Source organism: Aethina tumida, chromosome 2 (genome assembly GCF_024364675.1).
Source record: "Aethina tumida isolate Nest 87 chromosome 2, icAetTumi1.1, whole genome shotgun sequence".
Lineage (NCBI taxonomy): Eukaryota > Metazoa > Arthropoda > Insecta > Coleoptera > Nitidulidae > Aethina > Aethina tumida.
The window spans coordinates 3,817,092-3,839,089 of record NC_065436.1 but is presented as its reverse complement, the minus strand read 5'-3'; the positions used below and the strand labels follow the sequence as shown (position 1 = coordinate 3,839,089).

At 26.1% G+C, this 21,998-nt stretch overlaps 1 protein-coding gene across 3 annotated transcripts in view; it reads left to right on the top strand.

Annotated features, from left to right (window-relative positions):
• LOC109603874 (homeobox protein OTX2) overlaps positions 1-21,998 on the top strand; it is a 170,845-nt gene that overhangs the window by 143,111 nt on the left and 5,736 nt on the right. Inside the window, exons 1-3 of one of the 3 annotated variants that reach the window (XM_020020382.2) lie at positions 10,195-10,348; positions 13,653-13,865; positions 19,448-19,620. In XM_020020382.2, the coding sequence (XP_019875941.1) occupies positions 13,733-13,865; positions 19,448-19,620 (306 nt within the window). In that variant the 5' untranslated portion in view covers positions 10,195-10,348; positions 13,653-13,732. Of the gene's footprint in view, positions 1-10,194; positions 10,349-13,652; positions 13,866-19,447; positions 19,621-21,998 lie in introns of those variants that run through there. The other 2 variants (XM_049963047.1, XM_049963048.1) reach the window with 2 other exon arrangements.

The following is a 21,998-nucleotide window of genomic DNA, read 5'->3' as shown; positions in this document are numbered from 1 at the left end:
AAAAATATGGAATTTTCTGGATATTCTAAAAGTTATAACATTTAAATAAAAAGTGATATTTCTCAAATATTGCTGAAATATAAACTTTTTAAAAGCTTAAAGTTTATGTAGTTAACTTTGAACATTCTTTTATAACTTATGGAGTTTATAGAAGAAGATTATGGATAAAAAAATTTTGAGGAGTTTCAGTTTTTAAAATCTAATTAATAAGTTTTCGAGAATTACTCCTAAAATAAATTTCAAAAGTTTGAGACTTTTTAGTTTTCTGGATATTCTAATTTAAAAAAAATATAACATATCTTGTCTAATTTAATTTCATTAAAGTTTTCCAGAATTACTCTTAAAATTAAGTTCATAAGTTTGGGACTAATTTATAGTTATATTTCTAAAATACTGCTGAAATATAAACTTTTTAAAAGTTTAAAGTTTATGTAGTTAACTTTGAACGTTCTTTTATAACTTATGGAATTTATGGAAGAAGATTATGGATAAAAAAATTCTTTGAGGAGTTTCAGTTTTTAAAATCTAATAAATTTTATATATAATTTTCCAGAATTACTAAAAGTTATACTTTAACATTTAAATAAAAAACGAAATTTTTGGAATATTGCTGAAATATAAACTTTGTAAAAGCTTAAAGTTTATGTAATTAACTTTGAATAATGTTTTAGAACTTTTTTATGGCATAAATTGGGTGTAAATTTTCTTCGAGGAGTTTCAGTACTTAAAATCTAATTAATTTCATTTATAGTTTTCCTGAATTACTGTTAAAACAAAGTTCAAATGTTATGGAACTTATAACAAAAGATTTTGGTAAACATAATTTGAGTTTTAAACTTTAATTAATTTCATTTATATTTTCTCAAAATTACTGTCAAAATAAAGTTCAATAGTTTCAGAGTTTATTAATTTTCTGGATATTATTATTATTATATAAACTTAAACTTAATTAACATTTAAATAAGAAATGATATTTTTATAAAATTGTTGAAATAGAGACTATTAAAATGTTTTAAAAGTTTCTGTACTAAGTTTGAAAGTTGTTTCATAACTTATGGCAAAATATTAATGAGGAACAAAATTTTCTTTGAGGAGGCTCTGGAGGAAGTTCAAATGTTTGAGACTTTTTATTTTTCTGGATATTATAAAATTTAAACTTATAACGTTTAAATAAGAAATTATATATTTGGAAAATTGCTGAAATAAAGACTATTCAAACGTTTTAAAAGTTTCTATAGCTAAGTTTGAAAGTTGTTTCATAATTTACGACAAGATATTAATGAGGAACAAAATTTTCTTTGAGGAGTCTCTGAAGGAAGTTCAAAAGTTTGAGACTTTTTATTTTTCTGGATATTATAAAACTTAAACTTATAACGTTTTAAAAGTTTCTATAGCTAAATTTGAAAGTTGTTTCATAACTTATGCAAAGAGAATATTGAGTAACAAAACTTTCTTTGAAGAGTATCTGAAGGAAGACATTCAGAAAAGGTTCTATAACCTAACTAAGGTCATTTAACTGACCCCATTCCTGAATAGAATAGAATGTGAGTATGATTAAATCAATTAGTAGCAGCAACTTTCCAAAAGTCCATTACCGAATCGATTGCCAACGAATTCCATCGCCTCCACCTAACCAAACGGGCATTCGAACACTTTCCGGGAACACAGGACGTACCTGTTGACAAAAGGGACCGAGTAAATATCATCGCGGAGGTGATGAAAGCGTCCAGCTCCTTCTTGTTCGACGTTTAAAGAAGAGGCGCGGGTTCCCATTGACAGGCTCTCAAGGAGGCTGTTCAGCCGCCGCGGGGTGGCTTCCCCCCCATAATCCTCGCCTTTCAGTAATTACTGGCTTTGATATTGAACGAGGCCGCTTGCTGCTGCTGCTGCTCTTTTTGACGTGCCGATTTGAAGCCTCACAACTGCTTCGGCGACGATCGAATTGGTTTTGAAGTTGCGACGACGATGAATGGTAATGAATGATTGTGAATGCGACACTGTGTACACACTCTCATTGTACATTCACTCAATATGTATTTAATTATATAATTTGTCAGAATACTATCAAATATTCTTTCAAATTTTAAGAACTTTTCAATAGATTTCGAAAATGTTAACGGTTTTTAGAAGTTACTTCTTGTTTTTGAAACAATTGCCTTAATTTCTTCACAAATCCTTTTCTTACACACCAAATTGAACGCACATATGTGATACTGTGCTGACCATGCTTATTGAAATAATAATTTCTGTGACAAAAATAATAAATGTTTCAGTTCAGCACTTAACAAAATTAAACAAAATTATACAAAAAGCTGTGGCCATATTTATCCTAAATGACACATATTTGTGGACTCAAAATATTTGTTAATGAACACTTTATACAATTTAGAACAGAAGCGTTAGCTTAGATTTATTTTCTGTTATTCTTAATTCTTAATTAATTTATTTATTTTTTTAATTTTAAATTAAATATATTTTTTAGTTAACTTAAATATTTTATTATATATTTTTAAATTTTTTATTTATTTAAATTGAATATTTCAATGTTTTCATTATTAAATTAAATATTTTATTATTTTTTAAATTTTAAATTAAATATTTTATTTTATTTTTTGATTAATTCAAATATATTTTTTAGTTACCTTAAATATTTTATTATATATTATAAATTGAATATTTTTGATGTTTTAATTATTTAAATATTTAATTATTTTTTTAATTTAATTTTTTTATTTAAATTAATTATTGTGTTATTTTTTAATTTTAAATTAAATACTCAATTTTTTATTTAAATTAAAAATTTTGTTATTTTCTCAAATTTTACATTAAATATATTTTTTTAGTTAACTTAAATATTTCTATATTTAAATTGAATATTTTTAATGTTTTCATTATTTAAATTAAATGTCCAGTTTTTTTTTAACTTAAATTAAAATTTTGATTATTATTATTATTTTAAATTTTAAACTAAATATATGTTTTTAGTTAACTTAAATATTTTTATATATAAATAGAATATTTTTAATACTTTCAATATTAGATATAATTATTTTTTTAATATTAAATTAAATTTTTTTCATTTTAAATTAAATATATTATTATTATTACTTAAATATGTTATTATATATTTTTATATTTAAATTGAATATTTTTAATATTTTCATTATTTAAATTAAATATTTTAATTTTTTATTAATTTAAATATCTTTTTATAACTTAATTTAAAAATTTTATTATTTTTTCAATTTTAAATTAAATATATATAAATATTTTTTAGTTAACTTAAATATTTTATATATATATATATATATATATATATATATATATATATATATATATATATATTAAATTGAATATTTTTAATGTTTTCATTATTTAATTAATTTAATTAGTTTTTAATTCTTAAATTAAATATTTTATTATTTTCTAAATTTTAAATTAAATAATTTTTGTATTTTTTATTAATTTTAATTTAAATGTTCAGTTTTTAAGTTTATTTTTATTAAATATTTTTTTATATTAATTAAATACCTTTTTTAATATAAATTAATTTTTATATTTTAAATTAAATATATTTTTAATTTAAATATTTTATTATATTTTTCAAATCTAAATTGAATATTAATTAGTTAACTTAAATATTTTATTATACATTTTAAATTGAGTATTTTCGATGTTTTCATTATTTAATTAATTTAATTAGATTTTTGTTCTTAAATTAAGTATTTTTTATTATTTTCTAAATTTTAAATTAAGTAATTTTTGAATTAATTTAAATAAATATTTTATTATATTTTTCAAATCTAAATTGAATATTTTAATTTTTGATTAATTTTAAATTAAATATATATAAATATTTTATTATATATATTAAATATATTATTATTTTCTAAATTTTAAATTAAATAATTTTTGTATTTTTTATTAATTTTAAATTAAATATTCAGTTTTTATGTTAATTTTTATTAAATATTTTTTTATATTAATTAAATACCTTTTTTAATATAAATTAATTTTTATATTTTAAATTAAATATATTTTTAATTTAAATATTTTATTATATTTTTCAAATCTAAATTGAATATTTTTGATGTTTTCATTATTTAATTAATTTAATTAGTTTTTTATTTTTAAATTAAGTATTTTATTATTTTCTAAATTTTAAATTAAATAATTATTGTATTTTTTTTTAATTTTAAATTAAATGTTCAGTTTTTATATTTATTTTTATTAAATATATTTTTAATTTAAATATTTTATTATATTTTTCAAATCTAAATTGAATATTAATTATTTTATTTTTTGTTATAAATGAAATATTTTATTATTTTTTAAATTTTAATTTAAATAATTTATTTTTTTATTTAAATTAAATATATTATTTTATTAATTTTAATTATATGTTCAGTCAATTAATTAATTTTTTAATGAAAAATTACAGATTTCGTAATAAATAATATAAAAAACAATCAAATTTGTAATCAACACTATTAAAAATTATATAAAATATTATTTATATAGGTATTTAATAAAGTATAACATTTATTTAGTTAAATAATAAATGTTTAATTATAGTAAGATAATTAATTGGCTTTTATTGATTGAAAGAACATGCCCTTAGATACTCATAGAACAACATTACACAGAGGACATATTAGGTTTCAATAATTCACAAAGGAAATTATCATTTAGTGTTGGGTGTCCTGTTTATACATTTTAGTGGTCGACAATATCGGCCGCTAATTCTTCCCCATCAATGAGACACCCTCAACTTAAAAACCAGAAAACCTCGCCATAGTTAACTTTAGAAACGCAACAATTACTTTATTTGCCCGTAAATCATCCCTCAAAGGACAAACAATGGCGGAAACCATTACACGCTACCTCCTAGCTGATGAAAACACAGTAAAACCGAAAGCCGAGAGCCGTTAATGCCAGAAAAACGGCCGGGGACACGTACCCGACGTACAATTTCTTGGAGGCGTTTTTCGAATTCACCTAAATTCGGTGACCAAAGTTCACGGGTGTCCGGACTGGACAATGGGGTCCCGCGTGGACTGTTGAAAGGGTATTTAACTTTGTTCTTCAGGTACGATGATTTCGTTTATCTTTGTGGTTTTATGTAAATTTTTGGATGGATTGACCTAAGGTCAAATCCGTGTTGTGCAGTTTCGGAAAGGAACTGTCTAAATTTGATAAATATCAAGGCTCATGTTCTTAAATGTGAATGTTATTTTATTATTTATTAAACTTTAAGCTAATTGAATTTTACACAATTTTATTGTCCATAATAGAGTATAAAAAACTTCATTTCTAAATGCTAAGGGTTGTATAGTAGGGAAATGGCACAAATTATATTTAATTATTAATTTAACATTGTTATTAATTCATTTTTGATTACTCACTGATTAAAAAACGAATATATGTAAAATTTATTTTTTTTTATATATTTTCTGATCATCCATCATTGTAATTAATTTAAAAACTAATGTTTTATATCAAAATTATTATAATAAAAATCCTATTTATGCAATTTATGGAAAATTAAAAAAATAGACATAGATATTATAGAATGCTTCAAAATGTTTTACAGAATTAATAGATAAAAAGAAAATATAATAAGTAAATTCTTAGAAATTTAATATAATATTTATATAAAATCAATTAAAACTGAAATCTAAATAATTTTTATAACTTATGTTCTATTTCATTCAGTATAGAATAGTTAATTACTGTTAGTTACTGTAATTATATATTTATTATTATTATTATATACCTATATAATATTATAAATTTTAATATTTTAATGTTTTATTTATATTTTTTGAATATATATAATTATTCTGTGAGTATCTGTGAGGGTGTTTTTTCAATCAATTTATGGTAATTATCTTATTGTAATTATACTTTTATTATTAGATAATTGATTTTAAATTAAATAAATGTTACAATTAATTAAATACTTATTATAATATTATGTATAAATTTTAATACTTTATTATTTTTAATTATTTTGATATAAAAATATAAATTATATATTTTTTTTAATTTATTTTATATTTTATTTTTTGAATATATTTGATTTTAAACTAAATAAATGTTTTAATTAATTAAATACCTTTATAATATTTCATATAAATTTTAATATTTTATTATTTTAAATTTAATTAATTTTATTAAAAATAAAAATTCTAAAATTTATAATATAATGTATAAAATTTTAATTGTTTTTTATCTTAAATTTAATTCATTTTATTTAAAATATAAATTATAAAATTAAGAAAAAAAAAATTAAAAAATTAAATTATATAATTTGAAATGTATAATAAAATATTTAAGTTAACTAAAAAATATATTTAATCTAACTAAAAATATATTTAATTTAAAATAAAATAAAACTAATTTAAATAAAAAAGAGTATTTAATTTAATTTAAGAAATAATAAAATATTTATTTTAAAATTAAAGTTAACTAAAAAAATATTTAATTTAAAATTAAAAAAATAGAATTTTTAATTCAAATTAGAAAAACTTTACAGAATTTACAGAATTATTGAAAATTTTATATATTCTGTGAATTCCAAATAAGTTTTTTATAATTTTAATATAAAATAATAGTTTTTAAATTAATTTTAAATTTAAAATCTCTCTTGGGTTAGTTTAACTACTGAAAAGCTTTGGTGTAAAAGAAGTTTTTTATTTTTAAATTAAATATTTTATACTTTTAAATTAATATAAATATTTTTTTTAATATAAATTATTTTTTTTACTTTAAATATATTTTTAATAAAAATATTTTATTATATTTTTCAAATCTAAAATGATTTTTTAATGTTTTCATTATTTAAATTAAATATTTAATTATTTTAATTTTAGGTATAAATGAAATATTTTAATATTTTTTAAATTTTAAATTAAATGTTTTTTTATTTAAATGAAATATTTTATTTTTTTTTATTTTTAATATAAATATTTTATTATGTTTTAATTTTAAGTTTATTATTTTTGATATAAATGAAATATTTTATTATTTTTTAAATTTTAAATTATATAATTTATTTTTTTTTTAATTAAATGTATTGTTTTATTAATTTTAAATTAAATGTTCAGTTTTTTTTGTTTAAAGTAATTATTAATTAATTAATTTTTTTAATGAAATTAAAAATTTTATAATAAATAATGTAAAAACAATAAAATTTGAAATCAACATTATTAAAAATTATACAAAATATTATTAATAAAGGTATTTAATAAATTGTAACATTTATTTAGTTCAAAATTAATTATATAATAGTAAATGTTTAATTATTAAAATTAAAAAAATAGAATTTTTAATTCAAATTAGAAAAACTTTACAGAATTTACAGAATTATTGAAAATTTTATATATTCTATGAATTCCAAATAAGTTTTTTATAATTTTAATATAAAATAATAGTTTTTAAATTAATTTTAAATTTAAAATCTCTCTTGGGTTAGTTTAACTACTGAAAAGCTTTGGTGTAAAAGAAGTTTCTAATTTTTATACATTTTATATTAAATTTCCATAAAATTAATAAATTTTGTATGAAATTTTATTCATTAATATGTAAACGTATTAATTCTGCAGTTTTAAACATTTAAAAAACTTAAAATTAAATATAACTTTATATTTTTCTAGATTTTATAATTTTTCATGTAATATTTAAAGTTCTCTAAATCTTGAACATTCTGTAATCCTCTTAATTATGAAATTAAAGTACCATAGAATATAGGATTTCTCTAAATTATCTATAATTTTTGAAAATTTAATACATATTCTTCGAATTTTAAAAATTTCAGACAAATTTTGTTATAATTTTATTATAAAACAATATTTTATAAATTAATTTCAATGGTGACAGATTTCCCTCAATAGGGGTTAGTTTAACCACTCCTCTTATTGACAGCTCAAAGTAAAAGAAGTTTCTAGATTCTGTAAATTCATTAATATTTTTATAAATTATATACTATGAATTTTTTTATATAAAATTCAGAACATCATTGATTAATTCCTTATTTTAGGATTCTTATAAATACTTTCTGTATATTTGATCAATTCTTTAAATTTTATTTCTTGGAATTTCTTTAATTTCATCAAGTTAACCATTTTTTAAATTTATTGAATTTATGAATTCTTCAAATTCTGCAACTGTCATAATCAAATACTTAATTTAATAATTCTATATTCTATAAATTTTATAATTTATGCTTACTGATTATAAATATACATATTCTATATTTTTTCATGTATTATTAATTGACTTATCTTCCAACGTTCCATAAACTTTATGAATTAAACTTATTCAATTCAAACTTTATAATTGTTATAAATTTTATCAAGTCTCTAAGTTTTATAAATCAATTTAAATCAATAATTTTAATACAGTTTATACTGGAAAAGTGTCTATATTATAATTTCATTAAATTAAAATTTCCAAATAAGTTTTTAAAGACTCAATTAAATTAATTATTGTCTGAGTAAATCGTATTAGGAAATAAAAAAAAAAATAAAAAAATGTACTAAAATATTGAACATAGGATATAATAACTATAATGAATTAAATGCATTTTCTTTGGTATATTTATGAAACAAGTATAGAATAAATCAATACGACTTTGTTTCAGTTGCATCATTCCTTCATTTTAAAAAATATATCTAAAATATGTGGGTGTATTCATTTTGTTGTAGATTTTTTTATTAATTTAATTTTAAAGTACACAATAATTAATTAATAACATTGCTACAAAAGACTTTTAATTAAATTATAAAATTGTTGAAATTCCATTTCCATATTCATTCAACATTCGTTCGTTAATGTGAGTTAATTAAAGTAAAATAGAAAATCACCAAGAAAAAAGTGACTTTTGCCAACGTTACTCTTACACACACACACACCATCCACAATCCGCTTACAATAGCTTATCCTTCTTAAACGTAGTATATTAATAAAGGCGAGAATTAAAAAGTTAAGCTTATTATTACGATTTGTTTCTATCAACCAACATCTAAGTCAACCAAAATGCAGTTTTCACTGCATTGTGTTTGTGATTTCAACGGGAGCAGTTCCAAAAACTAATAATAGGTAATAGGAAACATCCAAATCTTCCTTGTCCAGGTTGTAATTCCCATTAATTTTGCGTGAATTAAAATAAACACCCCATTGTTCTGCCTTCCAAGATTCGGGACAGTTTAGGTCAAAATTATCATTTTATGGTGTTGTGGCGACGTTGCATAAGTATTTCAATGTGCAAACAGGTAAATTTTAAATTAGTGTGGTCAGTTTTTGGGGGCTTTAATCATTTGATTGACCTGCAAGTGTACGTAAGCTGTGAAGGATTATCCGGTTTTACTCTGCTTTTCAACTTTCCGGAACTTTTCTACAATTTGCTGCTTAATTTTTATCGGTAAACGGCATTTTTTAGTTGTGTCGGACACAGAAATAAATTGGATTGAATATACGGCTTAGTTGATTTACTTATAAATCCTGCTGAAATAAAAAGTTACATAAAAACTATGTAAATAAATATATCCGTATATAAATGGTGGTACGAAATGTTTATTTCAGATATAAAATTTAACAATTTAAGATATATTTTTTCAAAATTCAGGCTTTGGTTAATGTAGATTTATTGATAAATTGAGTACGTCAATATTTGTGAGCTTGTTAGAACTTCAGCGGTGAGTTATTTGCCAAAACAACGAAATAACACCACAGTTTGTTATGATTTAATCAAGTTCGTGACCCGCCTTACACACACTTACAAAAATGCAATCTCCTTACATTAGATTATCCGTCTTAAAAAGTTATTCATGGCGCTTAAAAAGCCAAGCTCATTACTCCGATTTGCCGTTTAATAGATCGTTACAAAGTAGACGAGAAAAAAAATCAGCGTTGGCAAACAACGTGTACAAATGGCCTCCACTTCCCCACCCCTAACGGCCCGAAAACAATAAACAATGGTCCGTGCCCTTCTGTGGCACCCCCTACCCTGGACCAACGACCATTCATGCGTTAGGTACCCATGGGCCCTTCGATAACCCACCTAGGATAGATCTCCGGGCACCAGTGTTCAGTTGCACTTAATCCGTTGTCTGGCACTAGTCGAGTCAGCTGTTGACGTCACCTAGTCCTGCCGTGAAAGATAGGCGGTCATCTGTTTTCACCACGTGCGTTTTGACTCAGTGCTTTGCTGGCGTAACGTGGAGGAATTGTCTTCGGACGGCGGAGGAACTATTGCTTCAGTGTTTTTGTGCCATTGGATTGTTGTGATTATTGATTGATAGTGTGTCGTGGTGTTAAGGATTAATTGATTTGAAACAGTTTAAAGGTACGTCGTTGTGTTGCCTCAAGGATATAGTTGTAAGCTTCTCCATTTAAGGGAATATCAGCAAAAACAGTCGTTCAATTTGTCTCAATTGTCAACAACAGCACCAAATCCTAGTTAGAAGTAATTAACTGTTCTAAAAAGTCTTCTAAAAGCAAAGCAGGAGCTTAGTAGTTAATTAGACTACTTATTTTTCTGAAAAATTATTTGGGGGGTGTTAATTTAGAAGTGTTTTAACTTCAAATACTTAATTAAAAAACAAATTTTGTTTTAATGAAGGTTTAGTTTCTGTTTGTTGATTGAGATAATTTTCTGGAAACTGCCTCACCTCTTCCAAAGGCTTTCCTTTGTTCATCCACCATGGATTATTTGTGTAGGTCGCTTTTCGTAATCGAAACAGAAAATCTGCGTCGCTTTCCCAGAAACAGAAAATCCCATTGTCGCCGGTGCCGACGGCAAACGCATTGGTTGGAGGATTTATTTTTAATCTTTTTGCAGTTCAATATTAGCAAACACCTATTGAAATCGGTCAAGTCAAAGGCAATGTCTACCGGGAAATTTGCATATAGATTAGAATTATGTGGTGCCTACCTAATTTTCTAACAATGCCCCTAAAACACAATGGGTCACCAAAGGTGATGATTATCGAAGTGTTGTTGTTTAAGGCAGTCAGTGAATCAACAAATCAATTTCTATCGATTTAATTAAATTAAGTTTTATTTATTTTTATCATCCACTTCAATTATCCAATAACTTTCCACATCTTAAGCTTAAAGTTTAATGTAAGTTTCTAAAAATAGAACATTGTTGATGTTTAAACTTCTTTTAATTTCTGAAATTCAAATATAAAAATAGAATAAGTCAACTTTCATTATTTATTTTTTATTTTCTATAAATATTTTTACTTATAATATTAAGACCTAAATCAAATCACATTTATTTAATTTTGAGACATAAATTAAATGAAGTTTTAAATTAAATTCTTGTCTGAACATTATAAAAATTGTTAATTTTTAAAGATTAAGTTATCGATGATAAAAAATGTCCTTCAAAAGCTTTATTCTTTTGTGTTTTTTTAAATTTTATGACTGTTCCATTTTCCCAATAACTTTCCACATCTTAAGCTTAAAGTTTACTGTAAGTTTATAAACAGACAACAAACATTGTTGACGTTTAAACTGTTAATTTACAGTAGTTTATTTCAGTTTAATTAGTAGCCATCTGAAATTAAAGCTTTCAAATATAAAGATAAAATAACTGAAGTCTCAATACTTATTTTTTATTTTGTATAAACTTTTTATTACTTATGATATTAAGAACCTAAATCAAATCACATTTATTTAACTTTGAAACTAAAGTTTTATGTAATATTAAATGAAATTTTAGATTAAGTTCCTATCTAAACATTATTAATATTGTTAATTTTTAAAGTTTAGAGATTCAGATGATAAAATATGTTTTGAAAGTTTTATTCATTTGTATTTTTAAAATTTTACAGATTTATTCCATTTATCCAATAACTTTCTACATTTTAGGCTTAAAGTTTTTTGTAAGTTTCTAAAAGGAAAACAAAGATTGTTGAAATTTTAAATTACTTTTAATTTACAGTAGTTTATTTCAGGTTAATTAGTATCCATCTGAAATTAAAGCTTTCAAATAAAAAGATATAATAAGTGAACCCTCAATACTTATTTTCTATTTTGTATAAACTTTTTTTACTTATGATATTAAGAACCTAAATCAAATCACATTTATTTAACTTTGAAACTAACATTTTATATAATATTAAATGAAATTTTAGATTAAATTCGTGTCTAAACATTATTAATATTGTTAATTTTTAATGTTTAGGGATTCAGATGATGAAATATTTTTTAAAAGTTTATTTTTTTTTGTATTTTTAAAATTTTACTGACTATTCCTTTTACCCAATAACTTTCTACATCTTAAGCTTAAAGTTTTTTGTAAGTTTCTAAAAAGAAAACAAAGGTTGTTGAAGTTAAATTACTTTTAATTTACAGTAGTTTATTTCAGGTTTTTTAGTATCCATCTGAAATTAAAACTTTCAAATATAAAGTGAACTCTCAATACTTATTTTCTATTTTGTATAAACTTTTTTTGCTTATGATATTAAGAACCCAAATCAAATCACATTTATTTAACTTTGAAACTAACATTTTATATAATATTAAATGAAATTTTAGATTAAATTCCTGTCTAAATATTATTAATATTGTTAATTTTTAAAGTTTGGGATTCAGATGATAAAATATGTTTTGAAAGTTTTATTTATTTGTATTTTTAAAATTTCACTGACTATTCCATTTACACAATAACTTTTTATATCTTAAGCTTATTGTTTTCTGTAAGTTTCCAAAAAGAAAACAAAGATTGTTGAAGTTTAAATTACTTTTAATTTACAGTAGTTTATTTCAGGTTAATTAGTATCCATCTGAAATTAAAGCTTTCAAATATAAAAATAAAATAAGTGAACTCTCAATACTTATTTTTTATTTTGTATAAACTTTTTTGCTTATAATGTTAAGATCCCAAAGCAAATCACATTTGTTTATTTTTGAAACTAAAGTTTTATATAATATTAAATGAAAATTCAGATTAGATTCTTGACTCAATATTGTTAAAATTGATAATTTTTAAAACTATAAAATCAAATGAAAAAAAAAAATCAGTTTTACATAATTTTGAATTTATTTAATTTAGTTTTTTTAAATATAAATACATGTTTTTAGTAAATATTTGTATTACATATAAGCAGAAAAGAGGAAAATAAATGGATATAATATATGTAATTTGTATATTTTAAATTAATTAAATATAAAAAACATTCTAATTCATTATTTTTAATTAGTCTAGTTATTTAAATAATATATAATATTACCAAAGATATAAATATATATTTTCTCTTTTTTTCTTCTTCTCTTCTTTCTTTCCTTCCTCTCTTCTATAAATGTATATGTTTAATCTTTGATTTTACCTGAAATGTTATGTATCTGTTTGACTTATTTCCCTCAATTTTATTGGGATTCAAACTGATTTGATATATTTTTTTTTTCTAATATCACAGAGGGAAAAAAAGGAAACCTCTTTTATGTCATTTTATATTTATTATATTACATTTTATATGATGATTGATCCTTGAAATACAACAAAAAATTTTAGTCAGTATCTTTGTTTGGTTATACCAATAATTTACATTAAGAGAAAACCGAAGGTGCCGCCTTCCATTTATTTAAATCCAACAATAAAAGTTGCCATAAATTAACCACCCATTTTTATTTAATTCCAGTGAGAACCGGCATCAAAACGTCACCTCAACCGGGCGAAGATCCAAACAACTACCCAACGGGTAGCAGTCTGTTCAATCCCATGAACATGGCTGGTTACCTCAGGGCACCGACCCATTCCGGGATGCCTGGCCCAATACCGGCCATGGCCATGCCCACATTGGGTCACCACTTCAGCCTCACGCACGCCCTGGAACCCGTCGCCTTTCCACAAGGTAACTAACTTAAATATTTTTAAACATTTATGCCCCAGAAATCAATTCAATTAGTCGCCGTATCACATAACCGCCCTCTTGAGACGTGCCGCGGCTTGGGGGAGCACCCCGTATTTACAAATCTATTAGCGCACGATGTATTCATTGCGTCACTTGCCGGAAAACCCCAAGCACGGATTCCCGGACCGAGGGGGGCCCCATTGTTGGCGCTTAGAGCCTTTCCGTGTATTAGTTTGATCTAGTGTTTGAACAAGGAGCAAATTTCGATGATATATTTTCCGACGGGCCGTGGGGGGTGGCTTTTATCGGTCAGGCTCATGAAAAATTCAGCTGAAGTATCAAGAGTCGTGGTTATGTTAGGGGTTTCAATTAGAACTGTGTTTAGTGGCGTAATTATTGTAATTAGTTCAATTCAATTTCCGATTTATACCCCACAATATGGTTTTGTCTGTCTGTCATCAACAATGGATTTGCCCCTTGAGGATTCCCTTTCACGTGACCGACTGATCAGGTATATCAATTGTTTAGGAAGCCCATATATTACGTTACTGGTGTCGTTTCGTCTGTATCATTCCTATGGCATCCCTACGCAGGACACGACAATGTTGTGACCTTTCCCCCAGTCAATACCCCTGAGACACGTGGACTATACTCACCGTTCCCTGATTAAATTTATGGTCAAAATATAAATCGTCGAATAAGTTAAAGAAATATTTGTTTTAAAGTAATCCCCGTCGGCTTTCCTGAGGGGTGTCCCCCCCGGGGCTACATGCAGGCTAAGCGAGTGTGTCCCCAGAACAAACACGCCCGCCTAAAATGCCCTTGTTCCTCGTTACATCGAATCGATATTTTAATTTCCGACCGAAATTACAACGGTCCAGAAAGTAAAACTTCATCATTTCCATTTTTGCGCCCCGAAACCGACTCGAGGAACGAATTTTAGGGGGCGGCGTGGGAGAGGGGGAGCGTGTCCATGGCAACAGGCCGCCCAACCACCCCGGTAAGCGGCTTTGCAGCGGGGCCGTGACACGGTGGAAACTCTCCGAGGAAGCTGCCACGTCAATTGGAGTTAAACGAGCCCCCCCGTCTCTTTCTGCTCCACCCCCGGAGAAAAGTTCGATGCGCAAGAAATAATTACGGCGGCCCCGACCGGCGGGATTTTTTTTTTGCTCCGGCTGGTAATTGTCGGGTTTGTTTAATTAAACATGAGGAGGAACCAGATTTGGGGGCCCCAAGACTGGTTTAATAAGTCTTGCCTCTGGAGCAAGACAATTAATTTTGCTCCTTGGTGGCTGAAGCTTAAAAACAAGAGAGGATGGCTTAGTTTTTTTTTTAAACAAACAACAACAGCAACAACAAACAATTACTCCGGTGTGCACGGCTCAAATTATTATTCATTGGGCCCGGCAAAGAATGCAAATTTGCCAAATTGAAACAACGCCGGGAGGTGTGGGGTGGTTGTGTAGCGATTCATGGTTAAAATATCAATCCTGATTGAATTTGTCACCCCAGAGCATTTTCATTGATGCAGCTGTTGACGTTCCCAAAACACTGCCTCCCTATTAATTCACACCACTTCTGATTCGCCTCGTTTCTTCTCCATCGTTTTGTAATTTGTTTCTGATGATTGAAAAAATCGTTTCGGGGTTGATTTGCCGTGTGAAGTGCCGCAGAAATGATTGCTCCTTCAGACAACCCATGATATTGATTGGGCATCAATCCACAGATGCATTCGTCGACCATTGTTGGTTCGGCATGCACTAATCCGGATTTGGACCTCACCGTGTACACAGCCACGGCGGCACGTTAAAGAGGCATTATACACCCACCGGAATAAAAAAATGGTAAAAAACGTCCAGTTGGTAGATTTTAAGGCACATCACTCACTGCGGTGACGTTCATCCAGGCGCCTGTCACACCCACCAACACTCTTAAGATCACTGTTAAGTCATGTGCTGCGTCAAAATCAAATTAATAATTAATTTAATGGTACAATTCCAATGTAAGTTACGTGGTGTAACTCTCTATAGTATATAGTTTTAGGCGTTGATTTATTGTTTATTCTGTCACCCCCCCAGTTAAAAAACCAAACACCCAACGCAGGAAAACAAACCCTCAGCCCGGGCCCGTTCAATTAAATTCCAGATGACAGTTCCCATCTCCGTTTTCCGACTCCGTGGACGTGGACGAATACAGTTTTTTCTTCGTCCTCGGTTAAGTTTTCGCCGTGCGTGGATTACGACCAACCCCCTCCCCCCGGTCCGGGGCAGGACAGATGTTATTTCTGTTCGGCTGCTCCCCTTTTTGCGTAGACGTTTATCGGGGATTATTTTTGCGACATGCATTTCCCGACTACCCCGGATTACCGCGACGGAAAAGCCACCGCACGCTCTGATCAATATTATCCGGGTTGTAACGCAACGAGTTATTAAATTTTGAGCCCGAATCGGGGTTTTTTTGCTGTGGTTTTGGATGATACTGAGACGCGGTTGTTTTTCTTAATGGGTTACGGCGTTCAGGGTCAGAAAATCCATATTTCTGTGGTAACAGTACAAATAAAGGAAGAAAGACTGCACAGAATTGTTCTAAATGTAAATATCTAACATCTTTCATGTTTTATCTTTAGTTTTTGTCATTTTTTGTACATATATATAATAATTTCATCTTAATCCTCATAAAGAAGGAACTGTATAAATTTATCCCATATTTCTGTTTTCTTTTTTTTTTTTCTAGATATGTATTAACTTTTACTTGTGTCTTATTTCTCTATTAATATCACAAATAAAATAAAGGACTGTACAGAATAATTATAATAAGTATAGCTTAAAAAATTAACTTTGTAAAATTATTAGTTCTGTTGTTTCATTCATTTGTTTTTTATTATTAGTTACCATTTATCTTATTTTATCCTATTTTTTCTTTATTTTAAAAAATTGTATAGATGATTATCTTAAGTTCCTCTTTTTTCCTTTTCTTTTTCGATTATTTTTTTCTTATTTATTGGATATGTTATAGTTTCTTCTTATTTTATGTATCTATAATAACATCTCAAGTAAAATAATGGACTGTACAGGATAATTATAAGAAATGTGTCTCAAATAAATTCCTCACTGTCTATAATTGTCATTTCTCTTGTTTTCTTCATTCGTTTTCTTTTTTATTATTCTACACGTAACAATTTCTTATTATTTCTATAGTAACACCATGAATAAAGAAAGAACTATGGATAAAATTAGTTTACATTGTGAAGGTATCATTTGCCTTAATTTTTCTTGACTCTTTTTATCTTTCTATTATGTAATAAGTTTTTATTCCTCCAATCATAAAAAAGTTAAAAGATTGTGTTGTAAATATAATCTAAAAAATTATTTTACCTTATACAATTACCATGTCTCTTGTTTCCTTATTTTTTTTTATTTCTCTTCTTTTTTTTTTTCCTTTTTATGTACTTGTAATGAATTCATTTTGCTTCTGTAATAAATACTAAAAATAGGCGAAGAATTGTGTAGATAATTATCTTAAGTTCCTCTTTTTCTTTTTCTCTTTTGGTTATTTTTTCTTATTTATTGAATATGTGATAGTTTCTTCTTAATTCATGTATCTGTAATAACAACACAAATAAAATACTGAACTGTACAGGATAATTATAAGAAATGTCTCTCAAATAAATTCCTTACTGTCTATAATTGTCATTTCCCTTGTTTTCTTCATTCGTTTTCTTTTTTATTATTCTACACGTAATAATTTCTTATTATTTCTGTAGAAACACCATGAATGAAGGAAGAACTATGGATAAAATTAGTTTACATTGTGAAGGTACCATTTGCCTTAATTTTTCTTGACTCTTTTTATCTTTCTATTATGTAATAAATTTTTATTCCTCCAATCATAAAAAAGTTAAAAGATTGTGTTGTAAATATAATCTAAAAAATTATTTTACCTTATACAATTACCATGTCTCTTGTTTCCTTATTTTTTTTTATTTCTCTTCTTTTTTTTCCTTTTTATGTACTTGTAATGAATTCATTTTGCTTCTGTAATAAATACTAAAAATAGGCGAAGAATTGTGTAGATAATTATCTTAAGTTCCTCTTTTTCTTTTTCTCTTTTGGTTATTTTTTCTTATTTATTGAATATGTGATAGTTTCTTCTTAATTCATGTATCTGTAATAACAACACAAATAAAATACTGAACTGTACAGGATAATTATAAGAAATGTCTCTCAAATAAATTCCTTACTGTCTATAATTGTCATTTCTCTTGTTTTCTTCATTCGTTTTCTTTTTTATTATTCTACACATAATAATTTCTTATTATTTCTATAGTAACACCATGAATAAAGGAAGAACTATGGATAAAATTAGTTTACATTGTGAAGGTACCATTTGCCTTAATTTTTCTTGACTCTTTTTATCTTTCTATTATGTAATAAATTTTTATTCCTCCAATCATAAAAAAGTTAAAAGATTGTGTTGTAAATATAATCTAAAAAATTATTTTACCTTATACAATTACCATGTCTCTTGTTTCCTTATTTTTTTTTTTATTTCTCTTCTTTTTTTTTCTTTTTATGTACTTGTAATGAATTTTTCTTGCTTCTGTAATAAATACTAAAAATAGGCGAAGAATTGTGTAGATAATTATCTTAAGTTCCTCTTTTTCTTTTTCTATTTTGGTTATTTTTTCTTATTTATTGAATGTTAGAAGATTATATTTCTCATATTTTTTCTTTTTCTATTAAGTTCCTATTTTTTTACTTCATCTTGGTATATGTAAATATGGCTAAGTTATCATTTTTCTGTTTTAAAATAATGATTCTGACAAAATGAAGTTTCTATAACACCAACACAAAAGAAGAAGTTATTAAAGTCTGAGCTAGATCATCTATTTTTCAAAGGTTTTGTCATGAATCGGGACACGGTTGTTTCCATTAATATGTCATAAAAATAAATCGCCATTTTTCGGTCATATTTTATGGGATAACACATTCTCCTTCCGAGAATCCCGAGTTATTTTCGGAGGGCGGTTGCGGTTTACAAATTTGAGAAATAGACGTTCGGACGATACGTCCCATCACCATTCTATAACCGTAATCCGGGCTAACATAAAAATTAAATAAAAATAATAGTGTTGTGCACCTGGTCCCCCGTCTCTAATTTTAAACCCAAATAACGCATTTATCAAGCGCCTTTGACGTAAATTCGTTAATTTGCATTCGGAATAGTGCCCGGTAGCCGGCGGGTTCGGTACCCGGGAAAAATCAACTTAACAAATCATCGACGTTATTCTTTCTTCGGCTGGTGCGTTTCAAAGACACCAAGGCGGCTTTACGCCATAAATTACGGCCGTGGATCGGGTTGATGCTTAATATTTATATAAGAAAACTCAATACCAGTAGCCCGGTCTCCGGGCTGGAATTAAAATCCAAACTGTACGGGTTCGAAACAGACGCAGGAGATTAAATCAGCCGGACGGGACATAAATTTGAGAACGTCCAACGTTAATTGTCACATCAACGACCAATTAACGGCGTACCATTATTCGCCTCGAGTAAACCAACTGGCTATGGCATAATTCTTAGTTTATTCCTATTTTGCAGGCGTGAACCCGAGGAAGCAGCGCAGGGAACGGACCACGTTCACCCGCGCCCAGCTGGACATCCTCGAGAACCTCTTCGCCAAGACGCGGTACCCGGACATCTTCATGCGCGAGGAGGTCGCGCTGAAGATCAGCCTCCCCGAGAGCAGGGTGCAAGTGAGTGTCCTTTTTTTTGTTGTTATTTTACGTTGAAAAACTCGGGGATTACGTATTGAAATGCGTCGGTTAAATAAAGCAAACATATTAGTCATTTTTCATTGGCGTTGTGTACGTTGGATGTCAACGCTTTTCAAATTTGTGTATTGGTTTTGGGGCAGTACGTTTTAATGCGTGTTGACATTTCGATGGCACCGAAACAGCGATGCAAATTATTTACCAATGTAAATAAACGCCGATAGTTTGTCAATGCAATAACAGGAGTTTTTAGTGTTATCCAATTAACAAACAAAATAGTCTATGAAAAGCTGAATATATTTTGTTCAGTCAACAATTGTATGTTGTGCAATATTCTATTCTTTATTTATTTTTTTTTAATATCAGTGTTAAAATATGTTGAGCTTAGTAGAAAAATGAATCTTTTTATTTGACATAGATTTCATTTGGAATTGGCAATAATTTGGGATAGACAATTGATTTATTTAACGAACTATATCATTTTTTTGTAAAGTATTGTAATGCAGGTTATTTAATCGGGATTAAAATATTGCAGTACTATATTTTCTGTACTTATCCAATATTGATTGGGTGATTTAACAGGTCAAACGTTTTTGTGTTACACACATTTGGTAATAATCTAAATTTCACTTCAAAATTATGTCATGTGCTTAAAAATTATTTAACGAAACTTTCTGAGGTAGACATTTTCATTTTATTTCTATAGTAACTAGACAAATAAAGAGGAACAGTGTAGAAAATGTATTTAACTCTCTGAAATTACCATTACCTTTTCAATTCTTCTTCTCTACAATAATTCTCAACAAATGGTAATATTTTTTTATTTCTATAGTAACTAAACAAATACAGGATAGTTGAAGCAATTATGGCTTAAACATTATTTTATGATACTTTCTGAGGTAAACATTTCCATATTATTTCTACAGTAACTAGACAAATAGAGAGGAACAGTAAAGAAAATGTATTAAGTCTCTAAAATTACCATTTCTTTTTCAATTCCTCTTCTCTACAATAATTGTCAACATATATTAATATTTTCTTATTTCTGTAGTAAGTAAACAAATAAAAGAAAGATATTACAGGATAGTTGAAGCAATTATAGCTTAAACATTATTTTATGATACTTTCTGAGGTAAACATTTCCATATTATTTCTATAGTAACTGGACAAATTGAGAGGAACAGTATAGAAAATGTATTTTAGTCTCTAAAATTACCATTTCTTTTTCAATTCCTCTTCTCTACAATAATTATCAACATATATTAATATTTTTTTATTTCTGTAGTAACTAAACAAACAAAAGAAGGATATTACAGGATAGTTGAAGCAATTATAGCTTAAACATTATTTTATGATACTTTCTGAGGTAAACATTTTCATATTATTTCTATAGTAATTGGACAAATAGAGAGGAACAGTATAGAAAATGTATGTAAGTCCCTAAAATTACCATTCCTTTTTCAATTCCTCTTCTCTACCATAATTGTCAACATATTTTAATATTTTTTTATTTCTGTAGTAATTAAACAAACAAAAGAAGGATATTACAGGATAGTTGAAGCAATTATAGCTTAAACATTATTTTATGATACTTTCTGAGGTAAACATTTCCATATTATTTCTATAGTAACTGAACAAATTGAGAGGAACAGTATAGAAAATGTATTTTAGTCTCTAAAATTACCATTTCTTTTTCAATTCCTCTTCTCTACATTAATTGTCAACATATATTAATATTTTTTTATTTCTGTAGTAACTAAACAAATAAAAAAAGGATATTACAGGATAGTTGAAGCAATTATAGCTTAAACATTATTTTATGATACTTTCTGAAGTAAACATTTCCATATTATTTCTATAGTAACTGGACAAATTGAGAGGAATAGTATAGAAAATGTATTTTAGTCTCTAAAATTACCATTTCTTTTTCAATTCCTCTTCTCTACCATAATTGTCAACATATTTTAATATTTTTTTATTTCTGTAGTAACTAAACAAACAAAAGAAGGATATTACAGGATAGTTGAAGCAATTATAGCTTAAACATTATTTTATGATACTTTCTGAGGTAAACATTTTCATATTATTTCTATAGTAACTGGACAAATTGAGAGGAATAGTATAGAAAATGTATTTTAGTCTCTAAAATTACCATTTCTTTTTCAATTCCTCTTCTCTACAATAATTATCAACATATATTAATATTTTTTTATTTCTGTAGTAACTAAACAAACAAAAGAAGGATATTACAGGATAGTTGAAGCAATTATAGCTTAAACATTATTTTATGATACTTTCTGGGGTAAACATTTTCATATTATTTCTATAGTAACTAGACAAATAGAGAGGAACAGTATAGA